General features: G+C 41.7%; 1 protein-coding gene across 1 annotated transcript; it reads right to left on the reverse strand.

The window, feature by feature from the left end:
- Nucleotides 1-230: 230 nt before the first annotated feature.
- On the reverse strand, nt 231-22,004 carry LOC124042131 (sodium/potassium-transporting ATPase subunit beta-3-like). Its single transcript, XM_046360493.1, has 7 exons — nt 21,658-22,004; nt 16,605-16,733; nt 10,413-10,511; nt 9,252-9,445; nt 5,509-5,559; nt 3,260-3,346; nt 231-2,196 (listed from the first exon to the last, which is right to left on the reverse strand). The coding sequence occupies exons 1-7, from the start codon at nt 21,773-21,775 to the stop codon at nt 2,029-2,031; spliced, it is 846 nt and encodes a 281-aa protein (XP_046216449.1). The 5' UTR covers nt 21,776-22,004; the 3' UTR covers nt 231-2,028.
- Between the last annotated feature and the right edge of the window lie 765 nt (nt 22,005-22,769).

Genomic DNA, 22,769 nt, shown 5'->3' on the forward strand with positions numbered 1-22,769 from the left:
TGTGTTCTGTGACAGAAAATAATCCTGTGTGAATCCATTAAATATATACATTGAGAAAGACAGAGGGAGGGGTAGACTGAGAGAAAGAGACAAACAGACACGCTTTCCACCCAAAGATAGGCATATATAGTACATAGATACAATGAATTGCATTTACACAGCGCTTCCTCGCAGGTCTCCAATCGTTTTTTTTGTGTGTGTGTGTGTGTGTGTGTGTGTGTGTGTGTGTGTGTGTGTGTGTGTGTGTGTGTGTGTGTGTGTGTGTGTGTGTGTGTGTGTGTGTGTGTGTGTGTGTGTGTGTGTGTGTGTGTGTGTGTGTGTGTGTGTGTGTGTGTGTGTGTGTGTATGCACGCAAGGGAGGGAGGATAACTCCCCTCATCCACATTGGCTGTTACAGTGGTGAGGTCAGGGGTAGAATAAACAGACACACAGACATGCAGCTGGACAGACAGACGGCACACCACTGGGTTGTGGTCAGACCACACCACACACACACACCTATCTACAGTTCCCTATTATAATATTATAATATCAAATTGTGGTCCCAAGACGAAAAGGATTCTAAATGACATGTAATTGTAGAGGGCATCTGGGTTCGACAGTGTTTCATTGGGGTTGACTCTATCTATGTGATGTGATGTTGAGGAATAATGATTTGTTCTGTTTTCAGATGAGAGGGTCAACTTAAAACATGGTTGTATTGACAGTGGATGACTGATGGTGAAATACTGACAGTTGATCCAACCCTTGGCACTAAGCCCTGATCTAGGTTCAGTTTACCACATTAAGCTCCAATCTAGACCATCTGAATAAAAAATAAGATCTGAGCCTAGATCAACACTAGAGCACTGGGTCAGACAACAAAAGCCGACTAATAGAAGGGTCTGGTGGCCGTTAGGTTGGTGAGTCATGAAAAGACTCTTGCTAGAATGACATAATGAAAGAGAAGACAAAGATATGCGCCATTTTAAACAGGGGTGGACGACTCCAATCCTCGGGGGCCTGATAGGTGTTACACTTTCCCCCCATCCCTAGAAAACACCGCTAATTTAAACTCATTTCATTTTTAACTGAAGATCATGATTAGTTGATTATTGGAGTCAGAGGTGTTAGTTGGGTCTAGGGGCAAAAGTGTGACCACCAATCAGGCCCCCGAGGATTGGAGTTGCCCAGGCCTGTACTAGAGTAAACATAGAAGTAAACAAGGGAACTAGATGTTCCATTAAATTTGGCACGATTAACGCTTTTTCCAGGACATAAGTTGAAAATTGATGACATCACTACCCTATCGTTTTGATCCAATCGCACACCGATCTCTCACCCCCTACCATCACAGATGTAGGATCTTAATTTGAGCCAGTTTGCTATAGCAGGGAGATAATCCTGCAGCAACAGGAAATGTGATTTATTATGTGGATTATAATGAATGGAATTTTTGTACGGCTGGATACGTTTTTCGTTAAATCAAATCGAAAATTTCAAAGTGGAAATGACAAACTTTATAAACCTTTGTTAATATTTCCTGCTAAATTCTCAGCAACGAAAGACTGATCAAATTAAGATCCTACATTTGTAGGCACTAGTCTAGGCCCTTTCTGGGTGTGATGCACTGTAGATCTGAAAGGAATGGATTGGAATCAGCTATGATATGATAATTGCTTCATCTAGCACTCTTGCTATGCTTACACATATCCAACCCTATCAGAAACACAAGAAGGAGTCAACAAGAGCCCAAGAGAAGGGTATTCAAATCTGGGATTCAGGGTTCACAGAACTGCTGGTTTTAATCCTTCCCCATCCTGCCTAGCTAGAGACTGACCTGTAACAACAGGTAAGTAGATTATCTGGCCAATCAATGAACTACCAAGGTGATGTGAAAAAGACCAGATTTGAATGTCCCTCGCCTAGTATCTGGAGTGAGGGTGGAGGGATTGGTTTGGAATTAGGCCCATCTTAATCTACCAGGAATCTTCCGGGAGGAGTAAGAACCACATTTCTCCACACTAGCCTCCTCCTCACTACTCCCTACTACTCTTTGACTGTGATTCGGAAGGTGACACGGCCCAGGAACTTGTCTCGGTCGTCGTTGTTGCGCAGGTCGGATCCCTCAATCCGGCATTCAATGGTCAGCTCCGTGTTGTAGTCCTCCTTGTTCAGCAACAGCTTAACAGCAACCACCGGCTGCACATACCTCTCCTGTAGACAGAGAGTAAAGGGTGAGAAGAAGAGAGGTGGGAGGGAGTAGAAAGAGAGAGAGAAAGGAGAAGGGAGAGAGAGAAAAATAGGGAGTGGAATAGGGTAGGAAAGAAAAGAAGTACAAAGGAGTGGAAGCAAAAAAAGACATGCAACATGGACGGTTGAATATCTCACCAACATGGACAGTTGAATATCTCACCAACATGGACAGTTGAATATCTCACCAACATGGACAGTTGAATATCTCACCAACATGGATGGTTGAATATCTCACCAACATGGACAGTTGAATATCTCACCAACATGGACAGTTGAATATCTCACCAACATGGACAGTTGAATATCTCACCAACATGGACAGTTGAATATCTCACCAACATGGACAGTTGAATATCTCACCAACATGGACTGTTGAATATCTCACCAACATGGACGGTTGAATATCTCACCAACATGGACAGTTGAATATCTCACCAACATGGACAGTTGAATATCTCACCAACATGGACAGTTGAATATCTCACCAACATGGACGGTTGAATATCTCATCAACATGGACGGTTGAATATCTCACCAACATGGACGGTTGAATATCTCACCAACATGGACGGTTGAATATCTCATCAACATGGACGGTTGAATATCTCACCAACATGGACGGTTGAATATCTCACCAACATGGACTGTTGAATATCTCACCAACATGGACGGTTGAACATCTCACCAACATGGACGGTTGAATATCTCACCAACATGGATGGTTGAATATCTCATCAACATGTACGTTTGAATATCTCACCAACATGGACTGTTGAATATCTCACCAACATGGACTGTTGAATATCTCACCAACATGGACGGTTGAATATCTCATCAACATGGACGGTTGAATATCTCATCAACATGGACTGTTGAATATCTCACCAACATGGACAGTTGAATATCTCATCAACATAGACTGTTGAATATCTCACACGTCCATCCAACAGTATTCCAAATTCTTGCATCATTGTACAATAATGTTTTCCCATCAAGCAAATATTGACCTTTGACCCAAACTTACATGAAGTTTGTTGCCGTAGTAAGGGAAATACATTTTATCGAAGCGTCCCTCACTTGGGAAGTACTGCATCTGTATGGGGTTGTCCCTCTGAAGGGGAAAAGGAGGAAGAGGAAGTTTAATGGTCAAAAGCAAGAATATGTCTATCCTATCCAAACAGACCGTTAGGCTAAGGACTTCATCTGAAAGGGTTGGATAGCTATCAGAGGAGGCTGGTGGGAGGAGCTTTAGGAAGACGGCCTCCTCTTACATAGTAGGTATTATGGTAATAGCTCCACTGGTGGGAGGAGCTTTAGGAAGACGGCCTCCTCTTACATAGTAGGTATTATGGTAATAGCTCCACTGGTGGGAGGAGCTTTAGGAAGACGGCCTCCTCTTACATAGTAGGTATTATGGTAATAGCTCCACTGGTGGGAGGAGCTTTAGGAAGACGACCTCCTCTGATAGGTATACATAGTAGGTATTATGGTAATAGCTACAAGCTACACTTTGCCCTCTACTATGTGGCAAATTTTGCCATATTGCTCACACCTATCCAATCTTTTCAGATCTTCACAAGTCCATATGAGTATGTAAGAATAATACATTATTTAAGAATTGGAAATATTCCTTGTGCTGCATACACTGTACTGTAACGCCATTAGCTGTTACATTAAGCAACAGCTTCTCTTTCTGGGGTCTGTGAGAGATCACACTCAATGGCCAGGTCTTATAATATTAACACTGGAACATTCTAAAAGGTTTGATTATAACACTGGAACAATCTAAAATGTTTGATTATAACACTGGAACATTCTAAAAGGTTTGATTATAACACTGGAACATTCTAAAAGGTTTGATTATAACACTGGAACATTCTAAAAGGTTTGATTATAACACTGGAACATTCTAAAAGGTTTGATTATGACACTGGAACATTCTAAAAGGTTTGATTATAACACTGGAACATTCTAAAAGGTTTGATTATAACACTGGAACATTCTAAAAGGTTTGATTATAACACTGGAACATTCTAAAAGGTTTGATTATAACACTGAAACATTCTAAAAGGTTTGATTATAACACTGGAACATTCTCAAAGGTTTGATTATAACACTGGAACATTCTCAAAGGTTTGATTATAACACTGGAACATTCTCAAAGGTTTGATTATAACTATTGATTATAGCTATTATAACAGTAGAACTATATACAGTAGAGGTTTGATTATAACAGTAGAACATATACAGTAGAGGTTTGATATAACAGTAGAACTATTCTCAGTTTGAGGCTATAACAGTAGAGAGCTATATACAGTAGAGAGGCTATAACAGTAGAGAGGCTATATACAGTAGAGAGGCTATAACAGTAGAGAGGCTATATACAGTAGAGAGGCTATATACAGTAGAGAGGCTATATACAGTAGAGAGGCTATAACAGTAGAGAGGCTATATACAGTAGAGAGGCTATAACAGTAGAGAGGCTATATACAGTAGAGAGGCTGTATACAGTAGAGAGGCTACATACAGTAGAGAGGCTATATACAGTAGAGAGGCTATATACAGTAGCGAGGCTATATACAGTAGAGGGGCTATATACAGTAGAGAGGCTATATACAGTAGAGAGGCTATATACAGTAGTGAGGCTACATACAGACACCGGTTAGTCAGGCTAATTGAGGTAGTATGTACATGTAGATATGGTTAAAGTGACTATGCATATATGATGAACAGAGAGAAGCAGTAGCGTAAAAGAGGGGTCGGTGGGTGGAGGGACACAATGCAGATAGACCGGTTAGCCAATGTGCGGGGGCACTAGTTGGTCGGGCCAATGGAGGTAGTATGTACATGAATGTATAGTTCTAGTGACTATGCATATATGATAAACAGGGAGTAGCAGCAGCGTAAAAGAGGGGTTGGGGGGGGGGTACAATGCAAATAATCAGTGTAGCTGTTGAAAGGTTCGATAAGGTTCCTATTATAACACCAGTATACTGCGTCACACAGGACCACAATATGGAAAAGGGACTGGGATTACAAAACAACCCTGTAAATCCTTTCCACGTTGTAATAGCTTGGAAAATAAAATGAGACATTTACACATCGCTAAGCTTACCATAAAGCTTCGACTGAAAGCAGAAAAACAAACATCCAACCAAATCAGGAAAAAGGTACACACAAATCTTAACATAAACAATCAATAATGTAAAATGCTATAAATGTAACCAGATTGTTCTTCAAAAACACACATACTGAAATCCTGATGACATTTACCTTTGCCGTGCAGTTGACATAGGGATCTCCACGCGGCTTCAGCCCAATGATCTGTGAATGGAAAAGGAATTAACCAATCAACCAATCAGAGAGTCGAAATAAGACAATAGGCACATTAAAACCATTATTATGTGGTCTACTCTGAGCAATCCAATGATATAGAAACACAGACAAGGATAAGACTGTAAAACACACTAATAGACAACAAAGAGAAGCAAAAAAAATTACTAGATTGAGGAGAAGGAAAGAAATCCACAATGGGCTAATGTCACCTACTGATTCATGCCACCTACTGATACATGTCACCTACTGATTCATGCCATCTACTGATTCATGTCACCTACTGATTCATGTCACCTACTGATTCATGTCACCTACTGATTCATGTCACCTACTGATTCATGTCATCTACTGATACATGTCACCTACTGATTCATGTCACCTACTGATTCATGTCACCTACTGATTCATGTCACCTACTGATTCATGTCACCTACTGATACATGTCACCTACTGATACATGTCACCTACTGATTCATGTCACCTACTGATACATGTCACCTACTGATTCATGTCACCTACTGATTCATGTCACCTACTGATTCATGTCACCTACTGATTCATGTCACCTACTGATTCATGTCACCTACTGATTCATGTCACCTACTGATACATGTCACCTACTGATTCATGTCACCTACTGATTCATGTCACCTACTGATACATGTCACCTACTGATTCATGTCACCTATTGATTCATGTCACCTACTGATTCATGCCACCTACTGATACATGTCACCTACTGATTCATGTCACCTACTGATTCATGTCACCTACTGATACATGTCACCTACTGATTCATGTCACCTACTGATTCATGTCACCTACTGATTCATGTCACCTACTGATTCATGTCACCTACTGATTCATGTCACCTACTGATTCATGTCACCTACTGATACATGTCACCTACTGATTCATGTCACCTACTGATTCATGTCACCTACTGATTCATGTCACCTACTGATTCATGTCACCTACTGATTCATGTCACCTACTGATTCATGTCATCTACTGATTCATGTCATCTACTGATTCATGTCACCTACTGATTCATGTCACCTACTGATTCATGTCACCTACTGATTCATGTCACCTACTGATATGTACAATAGCTCGAGGCTCTTGTGAATATGTCAACTGAAAAATGTATTTGAATTGGGACTGGTGAACTACACAGCACTGCCTTGAATTGTTTTATTATTATTTATTTTTATTTCACCTTTATTTAACCAGGTCGGGTAGTTGAGAACAAGTTCCCTTTATTTAACCAGGTAGGCTAGTTGAGAACAAGTTCCCTTTATTTAACCAGGTCGGGTAGTTGAGAACAAGTTCCCTTTATTTAAACAGGTCGGGTAGTTGAGAACAAGTTCCCTTTATTTAACCAGGTAGGCTAGTTGAGAATAAGTTCCCTTTATTTAACCAGGTAGGCTAGTTGAGAACAAGTTCCCTTTATTTAACCAGGTCGGGTAGTTGAGAACAAGTTCCCTTTATTTAACCAGGTCGGGTAGTTGAGAACAAGTTCCCTTTATTTAACCAGGTCGGGTAGTTGAGAACAAGTTCCCTTTATTTAACCAGGTCGGGTAGTTGAGAACAAGTTCCCTTTATTTAACCAGGTCGGGTAGTTGAGAACAAGTTCCCTTTATTTAACCAGGTAGGGTAGTTGAGAACAAGTTCCCTTTATTTAACCAGGTAGGGTAGTTGAGAACAAGTTCCCTTTATTTAACCAGGTCGGGTAGTTGAGAACAAGTTCCCTTTATTTAACCAGGTAGGCTAGTTGAGAACAAGTTCCCTTTATTTAACCAGGTCGGGTAGTTGAGAACAAGTTCCCTTTATTTAACCAGGTCGGGTAGTTGAGAACAAGTTCCCTTTATTTAACCAGGTAGGCTAGTTGAGAACAAGTTCCCTTTATTTAACCAGGTCGGGTAGTTGAGAACAAGTTCCCTTTATTTAACCAGGTAGGCTAGTTGAGAACAAGTTCCCTTTATTTAACCAGGTCGGGTAGTTGAGAACAAGTTCCCTTTATTTAACCAGGTAGGCTAGTTGAGAACAAGTTCCCTTTATTTAACCAGGTCGGGTAGTTGAGAACAAGTTCCCTTTATTTAACCAGGTAGGCTAGTTGAGAACAAGTTCCCTTTATTTAACCAGGTAGGCTAGTTGAGAACAAGTTCCCTTTATTTAACCAGGTAGGCTAGTTGAGAACAAGTTCCCTTTATTTAACCAGGTAGGCTAGTTGAGAACAAGTTCCCTTTATTTAACCAGGTAGGCTAGTTGAGAACAAGTTCCCTTTATTTAACCAGGTAGGCTAGTTGAGAACAAGTTCCCTTTATTTAACCAGGTAGACTAGTTGAGAACAAGTTCCCTTTATTTAACCAGGTAGGCTAGTTGAGAACAACTTCCCTTTATTTAACCAGGTAGGCTAGTTGAGAACAACTTCCCTTTATTTAACCAGGTACGCTAGTTGAGAACAACTTCCCTTTATTTAACCAGGTAGGCTAGTTGAGAACAAGTTCTCATTTACAACTGCGACCTGGCCAAGATAAAGCAAAGCAGTGCGACACAAACAACACAGAGTTGCACATGGAATAAAGAAGCGTACAATCAATAACACAATAGAAAAAAGAAAGTCTATATACAATGTGTGCAAATGGCATGAGGTGAGGGAAATATAAGTCTCCAGCTTAGGCGGCCAAAGGAGGTGTTGGCTTTGGGGATGACCAGTGAGAGATACCTGCTGGAGCGCGTTCTACGGGTGGGTGTTGTTATCGTGACCAGTGAGCTGAGATAAGGTGGAGTTTAATCTAGCATCGATTTACAGATGACCTGGAGCCAGTGGATCTGGCGATGAATATGTAGCGAGGGCCAGCCGACTAGAGCATACAGGTCGCAGTGGTGGGTGGTATAAGGGGCTTTGGTAACAAAATGGATGGCACTGTGATAGACTGCACCAGTTTGCTGAGTAGAGTGTTGGAGGCTATTTTGACATCACTGAAGTCGAGGATCGGTAGGATAGTCAGTTTTACGAGGGTATGTTTGGTGGCGTGAGTGAAGGAGGCTTTGTTGCGAAATAGGAAGCAAATTCTAGATTTAATTTTGGATTGGAGATGTTTAATATGAGTCTGGAAGGAGACTTTAGAGTCTAGCCAGACGCCTAGGTATTTGTAGTTGTCCACATATTCTAAGTTAGAACCGTTAATTGGGTCGGCACCAGAGGAGACTGCTGAGGGGAGGACAGCCCATAATAATGGCCCGAAACAGAATGAATGGAATGGCATCAAACCCAAGGAAACCATGGAAACCACGTGTTTGATGTATTTGGTACCATTCCACTGATTCCACTCCAGCCATTACCACAAGCCCGTCCTCCCCAGTTAAGGTGCCACCAACCTGTGTTCTGCACTTATCCAATGTGCACCTCATTAGGACCCAACTGTATTGACTTCAAATACATGCATCCAAGGAAAGAGTCTTGGCTTCGTCCCAATTCTCTACCATTTTCCCAAAATGTGCACTTGCACACTCCCCATCATGGATTGAACAATGGTAGAAACTCCATCCAGCCAATACTTACACCAATCCAATGCTTTAATCCACGGCAGTGGGTATGTACACACTTTGGAATGGCAAGATATTTTAGGGTCACAACCATGTATTTATAGACAAGAGGGAAAAGGAGGAGGTACCCGATTCATTTTGAGGAGGACACATGGTCTCCCCTCAGCGTAACCGAAGGTAGAGTCGGACAGGCCGGAGCAGAGGCTCAGAGAGCTCCTCTTGAACTGACAGGCCTTCCTCTGCTCGCCCACCTCTCCCTCTTGCTCAAAGTAGCCCCCCGCCGTGCACGCCTCATTCCTCTCCTGCTCCGTGTCATTGTACTCTGAGAAAAGACAATTAACAACAGATTTCTTTTAATTTCTTTTAATTTCTGTCGACAACCCAGACAGCAGACACATTTTGTTCGTTCATGCACAGATGATTGACAGTCAAACATGTTGATGTTTGTTCCTCGACTGCAGCTAGGTTGTTGAGATGAATAAGACATTGGCTACAAGAGAAACTCACCCCAGGCTGATAACGTATCATTTCATGCTAGTTTTAACCATCCTCCTATGAGACATTGTTTCTCTGTATCTCTTATTGAAAAGAACATTTACAATTGAGAGAGAGAGAGAGACAGAGAGAGAAAGAGAGAAGAGAGAGAGAGAGAGAGAGAGAGAGAGAGAGAGAGAGAGAGAGAGAGAGAGAGAGAGAGAGAGAGAGAGAGAGAGAGAGAGAGAGAGAGAGAGAGAAAGAGTGAGAGAGAGAGAGAGAGAAAGAGAGAGAGAGAGAGAGGCAGAGAGAGAGAGAGAATGAAGGCGAGTTAGAGAGAGAGAGAGAGAGAGAGAGCGAGAGAAAGAGAGAGAGAGAGAGGCAGAGAGAGAGAGAGAGAGAGAGAGAGAGAGAGAGAGAGAGAGAGAAGAGAGAGAGAGAGAGAGAGAGAGAGAGAGAGAGAGAGAGAGAGAGAGAGAGAGAGAGAGAGAGAGAGAGAGAGAGAGAGAGAGAGAGAGAGAGAGAGAGAGAGAGAGAGAGAGAGAGAGAGAGAGAGAGAGAGAGAGAGAGAGAGAGAGAGAGAGAGAGAGAGAGAGAAGAGCGAGTTAGAGAGAGAGTGAGAGAGCGAGAGAGAGAGAGAGAGAGAGAGAAAGAGAGAGAGAGAGAGAGAGAGAGAGAGAGAGAGAGAGAGAGAGAGAGAGAGAGAGAGAGAGAGAGAGAGAGAGATAATGAAGGTGAGTTAGAGCGAGAGCGAGAGAGAAAGAGAGAAGGGGCACAGATTTCGCAAGGAGACAAGATAAAAGACTAAAACTCACGTTGCAGGTAAGACTCTAAGGTCTGGACATACGTGCTGAACTGGAGAGGTTGTGATCTGTTAAACAGCATGTCCAATTGTTTTGGCCGGATGACCAACCCTAAGGGACAGAGGGTACAGTGTGAGATCACAACTTCCTTCAGGGTCATCAAAACTACATGGTGAAACATAGTTAAATCCACTAACACAGAACACAGGGTCACCAATGTTGTGTGGTAAACCCATTAACACTTCCTTTGAAATATACCTACATAAGGCCTTCATAACACATTCACATCCCATACATACTACATTCATAACCATACATAACACATTCATAACCCAATACTTCCGGCGCCGACAGAGATGGCCGCCTCGCTTCGCGTTCCTAGGAAACTATGCAGTTTTTTGTTTTTTTACGTGTTATTTCTTACATTAGTACCCCAGGTCATCTTAGGTTTCATTACATACAGTCGAGAAGAACTACTGAATATAAGATCAGCGTCAACTCACCATCAGTACGACCAAGAATATGTTTTTCGCGACGCGGATTCTGTGTTCTGCCTTACAAACAGGACAACGGAATGGATCGCATGCAGCGACACAAAAAAAAGACTCCGAAAAAGAGGGAAACGCGGCGGTCTTCTGGTCAGACTCCGGAGACGGGCACATCGCGCACCACTCCCTAGCATTCTTCTTGCCAATGTCCAGTCTCTAGACAACAAGGTTGATGAAATCCGAGCAAGGGTAGCATTCCAGAGGGACATCAGAGACTGTAACGTTCTGTGCTTCACGGAAACATGGCTCACTGGAGAGACGCTATCCGAAGCGGTGCAGCCAACGGGTTTCTCCACGCATCGCGCCGAGAGAAACAAACACATTTCTGGTAAGAAGAGGGGCGGGGGCGTATGCCTTATGGCTAACGAGACATGGTGTGATGAAAGAAACATACAGGAACTCAAATCCTTCTGTTCACCTGATTTAGAATTCCTCACAATCAAATGTAGACCGCATTATCTACCAAGAGAATTCTCTTCGATTATAATCACAGCCGTATATATCCCCCCCAAGCAGACACATCGATGGCTCTGAACGAACTTTATTTAACTATTTGCAAACTGGAAACAATTTGTAGCTGGGGATTTTAACAAGGCTAATCTGAAAACAAGACTGCCTAAAATTTATCAGCATATCGATTGCGCAACCAGGGGTGGAAAAACCTTGGATCATTGTTACTCTAACTTCCGCGACGCATATAAGGCCCTGCCCCGCCCCCCTTTCGAAAAAGCTGACCACGACTCCATTTTGCTGATCCCTGCCTACAGACAGAAACTAAAACTAGAGGCTCCCACGCTGAGGTCTGTCCAACGCTGGTCCGACCAAGCTGACTCCACACTCCAAGACTGCTTCCATCACGTGGACTGGGATATGTTTCGTATTGCGTCAGATAACAACATTGACGAATACGCTGATTCGGTGTGCGAGTTCATTAGAATGTGCGTTGAAGATGTCGTTCCCATAGCAACGATTAAAACATTCCCTAACCAGAAACCGTGGATTGATGGCAGCATTTGCGTGAAACTGAAAGTGCGAACCACTGCTTTTAATCAGGGCAAGGTGTCTGGTAACATGACCGAATACAAACAGTGCAGCTATTCCCTCCGCAAGGCTATCAAACAAGCTAAGCGTCAGTACAGAGACAAAGTAGAATCTCAATTCAACGGCTCAGACACAAGAGGCATGTGGCAGGGTCTACAGTCAATCACGGATTACAAGAAGAAACCCAGCCCAGTCACGGGCCAGGATGTCTTGCTCCCAGGCAGACTAAATAACTTTTTTGCCCGCTTTGAGGACAATACAGTGCCACTGACACGGCCTGCAACGAAAACATGCGGTCTCTCCTTCACTGCAGCCGAGGTGAGTAAGACATTTAAACGTGTTGACCCTCGCAAGGCTGCAGGCCCAGACGGCATCCCCAGCCGCGCCCTCATATTCAATCAATCCCTATACCAGTCTGCTGTTCCCACATGCTTCAAGAGGGCCACCATTGTTCCTGTTCCCAAGAAAGCTAAGGTAACTGAGCTAAACGACTACCGCCCCCGTAGCACTCACTTCCGTCATCATAAAGTGCTTTGAGAGACTAGTCAAGGACCATATCACCTCCACCCTACCTGACACCCTAGACCCACTCCAATTTGCTTACCGCCCAAATAGGTCCACAGACGATGCAATCTCAACCACACTGCACACTGCCCTAACCCATCTGGACAAGAGGAATACCTATGTGAGAATGCTGTTCATCGACTACAGCTCGGCATTCAACACCATAGTACCCTCCAAGCTCATCATCAAGCTCGAGACCCTGGGTCTCGACCCCGCCCTGTGCAACTGGGTGCTGGACTTCCTGACGGGCCGCCCCCAGGTGGTGAGGGTAGGTAACAACATCTCCTCCCCTCTGATCCTCAACACTGGGGCCCCACAAGGGTGCGTTCTGAGCCCTCTCCTGTACTCCCTGTTCACCCATGACTGCGTGGCCACGCACGCCTCCAACTCAATCATCAAGTTTGCGGAAGACACAACAGTGGTAGGCTTGATTACCAACAACGACGAGACGGCCTACAGGGAGGAGGTGAGGGCCCTCGGAGTGTGGTGTCAGGAAAATAACCTCACACTCAACGTCAACAAAACTAAGGAGATGATTGTGGACTTCAGGAAACAGCAGAGGGAACACCCCCCTATCCACATCGATGGAACAGTAGTGGAGAGGGTAGCAAGTTTTAAGTTCCTCGGCATACACATCACAGACAGACTGAATTGGTCCACTCACACTGACAGCGTCGTGAAGAAGGCGCAGCAGCGCCTCTTCAACCTCAGGAGGCTGAAGAAATTTGGCTTGTCACCAAAAGCACTCACAAACTTCTACAGATGCACAATCGAGAGCATCCTGGTGGGCTGTATCACCGCCTGGTACGGCAACTGCTCCGCCCTCAACCGTAAGGCTCTCCAGAGGGTAGTGAGGTCTGCACAACGCATCACCGGGGGCAAACTACCTGCCCTCCAGGACACCTACACCACCCGATGTTACAGGAAGGCCATAAAGATCATCAAGGACACCAAGCACCCGAACCACTGCCTGTTCACCCCGCTATCATCCAGAAGGCGAGGTCAGTACAGGTGCATCAAAGCTGGGACCGAGAGACTGAAAAACAGCTTCTATCTCAAGGCCATCAGACTGTTAAACAGCCACCACTAACATTGAGTGGCCGCTGCCAACACACTGACACTGACTCAACTCCAGCCACTTTAATAATGGGAATTGATGGGAATGATGTAAATATATCACTAGCCACTTTAAACAATGCTACCTTATATAATGTTACTTACCCTACATTATTCATCTCATATGCATACGTATATACTTTACTCTATATCATCGACTGCATCCTTATGTAATAAATGTATCACTAGCCACTTTGTTTACATACTCATGTTATATGTATATACTGTACTCGATACCATCTACTGTAGCTTGCCTATGCTGCTCTGTACCATCACTCATTCATATATCCTTATGTACATATTCTTTATCCCCTTACACTGTGTATAAGACAGTAGTTTAGGAATTGTTAGTTAGATTACTTGTTGGTTAATACTGCATTGTTGGAACTAGAAGCACAAGCATTTCGCTACACTTGCATTAACATCTGCTAACCATGTGTATGTGACAAATAAAATTTGATTTGATTTGATTTGATTTGATTTACATAACACATTCATAACCATACATAACACATTCATAACCCATACAAACACATTCATAACCATACATACCACATTCATTAACCATACAAACACATTCATAACCCATACATAACACATTCATAACCATACATAACACATTCATAACCATACATAACACATTCATAACCCATACATACCACATTCATAACACATTCATAACCTGTACGGCTGGCCCTCACTACATATTCGTCGCCAGACCCACTGGCTCCAGGTCATCTACAAGTCCATGCTAGGTAAAGCTCCGCCTTATCTCAGTTCACTGGTCACGATGGCAACACCCATCCGTAGCACGCGCTCCAGCAGGTGTATCTCACTGATCATCCCTAAAGCCAACACCTCATTTGGCCGCCTTTCGTTCCAGTACTCTGCTGCCTGTGACTGGAACGAATTGCAAAAATCGCTGAAGTTGGAGACGTTTATCTCCCTCACCAACTTCAAACATCAGCTATCCGAGCAGCTAACCGATCGCTGCAGCTGTATATAGTCTATTGGTAAATAGCCCACCCATTTTCACCTACCTCATCCCCATACTGTTTTTATACTGTTTTTTATTTATTTACTTTTCTGCTCTTTTGCACACCAATATCTCTACCTGTACATGACCATCTGATCATTTATCACTCCAGTGTTAATCTGCAAAATTGTATTATTTTTCGCCTACCTCCTCATGCCTTTTGCACACATTGTATATAGACTGCCCATTTTTTTTCTACTGTGTTATTGACTTGTTAATTGTTTACTCCATGTGTAACTCTGTGTTGTCTGTTCACACTGCTATGCTTTATTTTGGCCAGGTCGCAGTTGCAAATGAGAACTTGTTCTCAACTAGCCTACCTGGTTAAATAAAGGTGAAATAAAAATAATAAAAAAATAAAAATAAACATAACACATTCATAACATACATAACACATTCATAACCATACATACCACAATCATAACCCATACATACCACATACATAACCCATACATACCACATACATAACCCATACATACCACATTCATAACCCATACATACCACATTCATAACCCATACATACCACATTCATAACCCATACATACCACATACATAACCCATACATACCACATTCATAACCCATACATACCACATTCATAACCCATACATACCACATTCATAACCCATACATACCACATTCATAACCCATACATACCACATTCATAACCCATACATACCACATTCATAACCCATACATACCACATTCATAACCCATACATACCACATTCATAACCATACATAACACATTCATAACATACATAACACATTCATAACCATACATACCACATTCATAACCCATACATACCACATTCATAACCCATACATACCACATTCATAACCCATACATACCACATTCATAACCATACATACCACATTCATAACACATTCATAACCTGTACATAACACATTCATAACCATACATACCACATTCATAACCCATACATACCACATTCATAACACATTCATAACCATACATAACACTTTCATTACCCATACATAACACATTCATAACCATACATACCACAATCATAACCCATACATACCACATTCATAACACATTCATAATCCATACATACCACATTCATAACCCATACATACCACATTCATAACCCATACATACCACATTCATAACCCATACATACCACATTCATAACCATACATAACACATTCATAACCATACATAACACATTCATAACCATACATAACACATTCATAACATACATAACACATTCATAACCCATACAAACACATTCATAACCCATACATACCACATTCATAACCCATACATAACACATTCATAACACATTCATAACCCATACATAACACATTCATAACCATACATAACACATTCATAACCATACATACCACATTCATAACCCATACATAACCCGTTCATAACATATTCATAGGTAGCCTTTAAATAAAGTGTATAAAGAGTTTGGCCATTACCATGACAGTTCATACCAGAAATCCCATTATTCAACAGCAGCCGTATAGTATAGTGCCTACTGGGCAATATTGACCAATAGTAGTCCGCAGGTTTCTCAGGTTTTAAAAAGTTGACTACCTGTCCCGAACCGACAGAATTTGGGCTCAAAATCAACTAAATTCACCACTTCTTGGATATTAGTTTTCCCTCAGAATGACCCTGTGCTTTAAAAATCAATGGTTGATTGATTTATTGGTTGGTTGGTTGATTGGTTGGTTGATTTATTGGTTGGTTGATTGATTTATTGGTTGGTTGGTTGATTGATTGATTGATTGATTGGTTGGTTGATTGATTGATTGATTGATTGGTTGATTTATTGGTTGGTTGGTTGATTTATATATTTATTGGTTGGTTGATTGATTGATTGATTGGTTGATTGAATAAATCATTTAAACTGTGGTGCTACTTACCTGGGTGTGGCACCCGGTCGCGGTACTTTGGCACATAGTCGTCTAGCGTCAGCAGCATGACCCAAATGGTGAGGACGAACATCCCAGCCAGGAACGCATAGAACACCAAGTAGAACAGGAGGATGAGGCCTGGGGAGAGAGAGGGGGGGTGAGAGAGAGAGAGAAGAGATTAGCACGACTCCAGACTGTGTTAGCCCTCAGAGCTAAAATCTAGGTCTACAAAAATCTGATCATACTAGGGCGTTTGGTGAACTGCCTCTGGCATATTGGCTTATTAATGTGTTTTAGTCATTCATCCTTATTAATGTTTTAGTCATTCATCCTTATTAATGTGTTTTACATCATTCATCCTAATTAATGTGTTTTACATCATTCATCCTAATTAATGTGTTTTACATCATTCATCCTAATTAATGGGTTTTACATCATTCATCCTAATTAATGTGTTTTACATCATTCATCCTAATTCATGTGTTTTAGTCATTCATCCTTATTACGTGTTTTAGTCATTCATCCTTATTAATGTGTTTTACATCATTCATCCTAATTAATGTGTTTTACATCATTCATCCTTATTAATGGGTTTTAGTCATTCATCCTAATTAATGTGTTTTACATCATTCATCCTTATTAATGTGTTTTACATCATTCATCCTTATTAATGTGTTTTAGTCATTCATCCTAATTAGTGTGTTTGAGTCATTCATCCTTATTAATATGTTTTACATCATTCATCCTTATTAATGTGTTTTAGTCATTCATCCTAATTAATGTGTTTTAGTCATTCATCCTTATTAATGTGTTTTAGTCATTCATCCTAATTAATGGGTTTTAGTCATTCATCCTTATTAATGTGTTTTACATCATTCATCCTAATTAATGTGTTTTACATCATTCATCCTTATTAATGTGTTTTAGTCATTCATCCTAATTAATGGGTTTTAGTCATTCATCCTTATTAATGTGTTTTACATCATTCATCCTAATTAATGTGTTTTACATCATTCATCCTTATTAATGTGTTTTAGTCATTCATCCTTATTAATGTGTTTTAGTCATTCATCCTAATTAATGTGTTTTACATCATTCATCCTTATTAATGTGTTTTACATCATTCATCCTTATTAATGTGTTTTAGTCATTCATCCTAATTAATGGGTTTTAGTCATTCATCCTTATTAATGTGTTTTACATCATTCATCCTAATTAATGTGTTTTACATCATTCATCCTTATTAATGTGTTTTAGTCATTCATCCTAATTAATGGTTTTCCTTAGTCATTTCATCCTTATTAATGTGTTTTACATCATTCATCCTTATTAATGTGTTTTACATCATTCATCCTTATTAATGTGTTTTAGTCATCATTCATCATTCATCCTTATTAATGTGTTTTAGTCATTCATCCTAATTAATGTGTTTTAGTCATTCATCCTTATTAATGTGTTTTACATCATTCATCCTAATTAATGTTTTTTATATCATTCATCCTTATTAATGTGTTTTACATCATTCATCCTTATTAATGTGTTTTAGTCATTCATCCTTATTAATGTGTTTTAGTCATTCATCCTAATTAATGTGTTTTACATCATTCATCCTTATTAATGTGTTTTACATCATTCATCCTTATTAATGTGTTTTAGTCATTCATCCTTATTAATGTGTTTTAGTCATTCATCCTAATTAATGGGTTTTAGTCATTCATCAAAGTAAACATTAGTAATTTCAATGAGGATGGCTTTCAATGTAAAGAACTGGATAAGTACGCAAGGAGAGATGAGGAACAATTACAAGCCTGAACATTATGTTGTGCAAAGGTATGCATTTTGTTTTCTTATGATGATTGGCAGTATAATCAAAGATGACAGAACAGCCTAGCAATTTGATTGACAGATCCAAGTCTGAACCCTTATGAAATGACAGGGCTGCCCATGGGTGCTGGGGACTGGGAACCCGCATAAGCTTTATGCTGTGTTCACGTCATGTCAGGAACTCAGAAATACGCCCTTCCTACTGTGGCTAATACACATGAACGCCCCTCCAACTCGTAATTACGACTAGGAAACGGGGGAAGGATCTCTTGACCCCGGTCTATCCCACATGATGAACTTTGACATCAGGCACCACTGAAAAATGGCAAGAAAAATGACCGCGATTTCGGGCTGTCAATGGTCAGAATGGTTCTTGCGTTCCCTCTCAAGCTCCTAGCACGTGAATACTCCAAGTCGTTCCTCCGAAGTAGACAAGTCGTTCTTCCGATCACTCTCACATGATGTGAATGCGGCACTACAAATAAATATCGATCCAGCCCATCCCCAATAATGAATAGATCATTCAAACCCTGCAGAAATGTTATATTTGTAATGTCTATTCATGTATATGAATGTTTATTGATTAGCCAATTATAATATTATATCGGGTGTAAGCATTCCATTGAACGAGGTGGGCTATAACATTCACCTAGACCTACCATGCAAACAGACAGTCAGGTTGGCCACCACACTATGTCTAATCAAATCAATTCAAATGTATTTATATAGCCCTTCGTACATCAGCTGATATCTCAAAGTGCTGTACAGAAACCCAGCCTAAAACCCCAAACAGCAAGCAATGCAGGTGTAGAAACACGGTGGCTAGGAAAAACTCCCTAGAAAGGCCAAAACCTAGGAAGAATCCTAGAGAGGAACCAGGCTATGTGGGGTGGCCAGTCCTCTTCTGGCTGTGCCGGGTGGAGATTATAACAGAACATGGCCAATATGTTCAAATGTTCATAAATGACCAGCATGGTCTAATAATAAGTGGGTCACCACACTAGGTCTACAGTCTACACAGTCAGGTGGGTCACCACACTAGGTCTACAGTCTACACAGTCAGGTGGGTCACCACACTAGGTCTACAGTCTACACAGTCAGGTGGGTCACCACACTAGGTCTACAGTCTGTCTACACAGTCAGGTGGGTCACCACACTAGGTCTACAGTCTACACAGTCAGGTGGGTCACCACACTAGGTCTACAGTCTACACAGTCAGGTGGGTCACCACACTAGGTCTACAGTCTACACAGTCAGGTGGGTCACCACACTAGGTCTACAGTCTACACAGTAGCACTGCCAGCAGCATACCACCCTGCATACCACCCTGCAGCATACCACCCTACATACCACCCTGCAGCATACCACTGCTGGCCTGCTTCTGAAGCTAAGCAAGGTTGGTCCTGGTCAGTCCCTGGATGGGAGACCAGATGCTGCTGGAAGTGGTGTTGGAGGGCCAGCAGGGGACACTCTTTCCTCTTGTCTAAAAAATATCCCAGGGCAGTAATTGGGCACTGTGTAGGGTGCCGTCTTTCGGATGGGACGTTAAATGGGTGTCCTGACTCTGAAATCATTAAAGATCCCATGGCACTTATTGTAGGGGTGTTAACCCCGGTGTCCTGATAAATTCCCAATCTGGCCATCAAACCATCACGGTCACCTAATAATTCCCAGTTTACAATTGGCTCATTCATCTTCCTCCTCTCCCCTGTAACTAACTATTCCCCAGGTCGTTGCTGCAAATGAGAACATGTTCTCAGTCAACTTACCTGGTAAAATAACAGATAAATAAATAAACAGACAGGTTGGTCACCACACTAGGTCTGCAGTCTACATAGTCCCACCCCCCATCGAGCCACTGAAAAACCCTCTACCACTCTTCTCCGACATGTTCCCATCATGCACCGGCAGGGAAAGCCAATTGACCTTGACAAGTATGCTAATGTGGGCAGCCATGCTGCCGTTGCAGTGGGAGGAGGAGTTCTGACAGCGTGAGAGAGGAGCATCCCACAGCACTGCACAGGGTCAATACTTGCTGCTAGCTACCATATATAGAGCAAGCTCGGCTCACCATCTTCAAAGAAACCAAAGACTACTGCTTTTCAAATTGAGGATATAAATTCCAGAAATGAGAAATCTACATGTTATTTCCATATGTTATTTGTGTGTCGGTAGTGTATCTCATCTGTAACACAAGTGGAAGGTCTTCGCATAATCATGCTAGCTGGCTGTTAGATAGTCATAAACTGGTCTGTTCCAGGGAATTTACAGGCACACACACACACACACACACACACACACACACACACACACACACACACACACACACACACACACACACACACACACACACACACACACACACACACACACACACACACACACACACACACACACACTACACTGATGTACAATACAGAGCAGATATTTCTGATTTCTGAGAAGGGAGCAATCATTTAAATTATGATCTTAAGAATTCATATAATTTTCTTATAGCTTATCATACAATTTTTTTTTTACCAAAGCCTACACTACGTAGACCCATCTTCTATCTCATATTTCAGTTGTAGCCTATAAGGCTACTTGTGGTCTCAATGGAAATACACTGAGTATTTGGCTGTAATTATTATTCATACAGGTGGGCTAGTCTCATTTATCGGTCTTGAGCTTATCAGAGCTGAAATGGACAAGCTGTCTCTCTCTCTCTCTCACACACACACATGCACACACAGACACACACACACACACACACACACACACACACACACACACACACACACACACACACACACACACACACACACACACACACACACACACACACACACACACACACACACACACATACCACACAGACACACACATACATACACACACACACACACACACACACACACACACACACACACACACACACACACACACACACACACACACACACACACACACACACACACACACACACACACACACACACACACACACACATACACACACACACACACACACACACACACACACACAGACCACACACATACATACATGCAAAACCAACTAGACATAAATAGATTGTGATGATTGAGACCATGAATGCATAGGTGGATATTATATAATATTACTATCCGTTATTAGGCTATATGTGACAATATGCACATCAAAACTGAATAGCCTGCAATATGATAAATCATTTTTAAAAATGTGGTTTTCGACTGTGGGCTATGACTCCAGGTTTTCTTACCCCAGCTCTTCGCTGTGCGCCCACAAAACTCCCCGGTCCTTGGGTTGAAGATGGAATCTTTCCAGTTTCCAGCATTCTCATCCTCTTTCGCCGTCGGTTTGACTTCGTTGCTTGCCATGGTGGAAATTTGTATTTTTCCTTATTAAAAATACGAGGAACAGCGGGCGATAGGATGAGGCGAAATCAGGGATGTAGGCGGTATGTGATTGGATCAGTGGTTGGAATGGAGTCCAGCGGCAGAGTGAGGCAAGATTGCGCTTTGTTAAAAAATAAATAATTCAAAAGCGAAAAATCTGTGACGTTTTCTGCAACTAGCGTCAGCCTCGCTCCGCTACTCAATGCGGTACGGGTACGGTTACAATAGAAGAGTCTCTATAGAAGAACGGCTTGGACAGTGTGCTTAGATTTGTAGACACTAACAAAAACGCTGGAATAAGGCGGCATTTATCCAGTTTTCCATTGCCCGGAAAAATGAGAGAATGGCGTACCTAACAAATGAGACGAAAACGGTACAGATGATGATGATGCCAATGATATTTAGACAGTAGACCTATGCTTCCTATACAGTAAATAGGCTTTTCATATGATTCTGCTTGTGGTTGAAGTAGCTTAGCACACCTGAACATGCATTCATTTGGCTACAGATCAAAATGTTTGTGGTGTGTTGAGAATGAGCAACACATAGGGGATCAATCTACTATCGTGTGTGTGTGTGTGCGGGTGTGTGAGGACCCCCTAACACCACAATAGTTGAGACATACAGTACCAGTCAAACGTTTGGACACACCTTCACATTCAAGGGTTTTTCTTTATTTTTACTATTTTCTACATTGTAGACTAATAGTGAAGACATCGAAACTACTAAATACAACTTTTGGAATAATATAGTAACCAACAAAGTGTTAAACAAATCAAAATATATTTTAGATTTTAGATTCTTCAAAGTAGCCAAAGTAGCCACCCTTTGCCTTGATGACAACTCTTGGCATTTTCTTAACTCATCAGACCATAGGACAGATTTCCACCGGGTCTAATGTCCATTGATCGTGTTTCTTGGTCCAAGCAAGTCTCTTCTTCTTATTGGTCCGTTAGTAGTGGTTTCTTTGCAGGAA

Source organism: Oncorhynchus gorbuscha, linkage group LG08, assembly GCF_021184085.1.
Source record: "Oncorhynchus gorbuscha isolate QuinsamMale2020 ecotype Even-year linkage group LG08, OgorEven_v1.0, whole genome shotgun sequence".
Taxonomy (NCBI): Eukaryota; Metazoa; Chordata; class Actinopteri; order Salmoniformes; family Salmonidae; genus Oncorhynchus; species Oncorhynchus gorbuscha.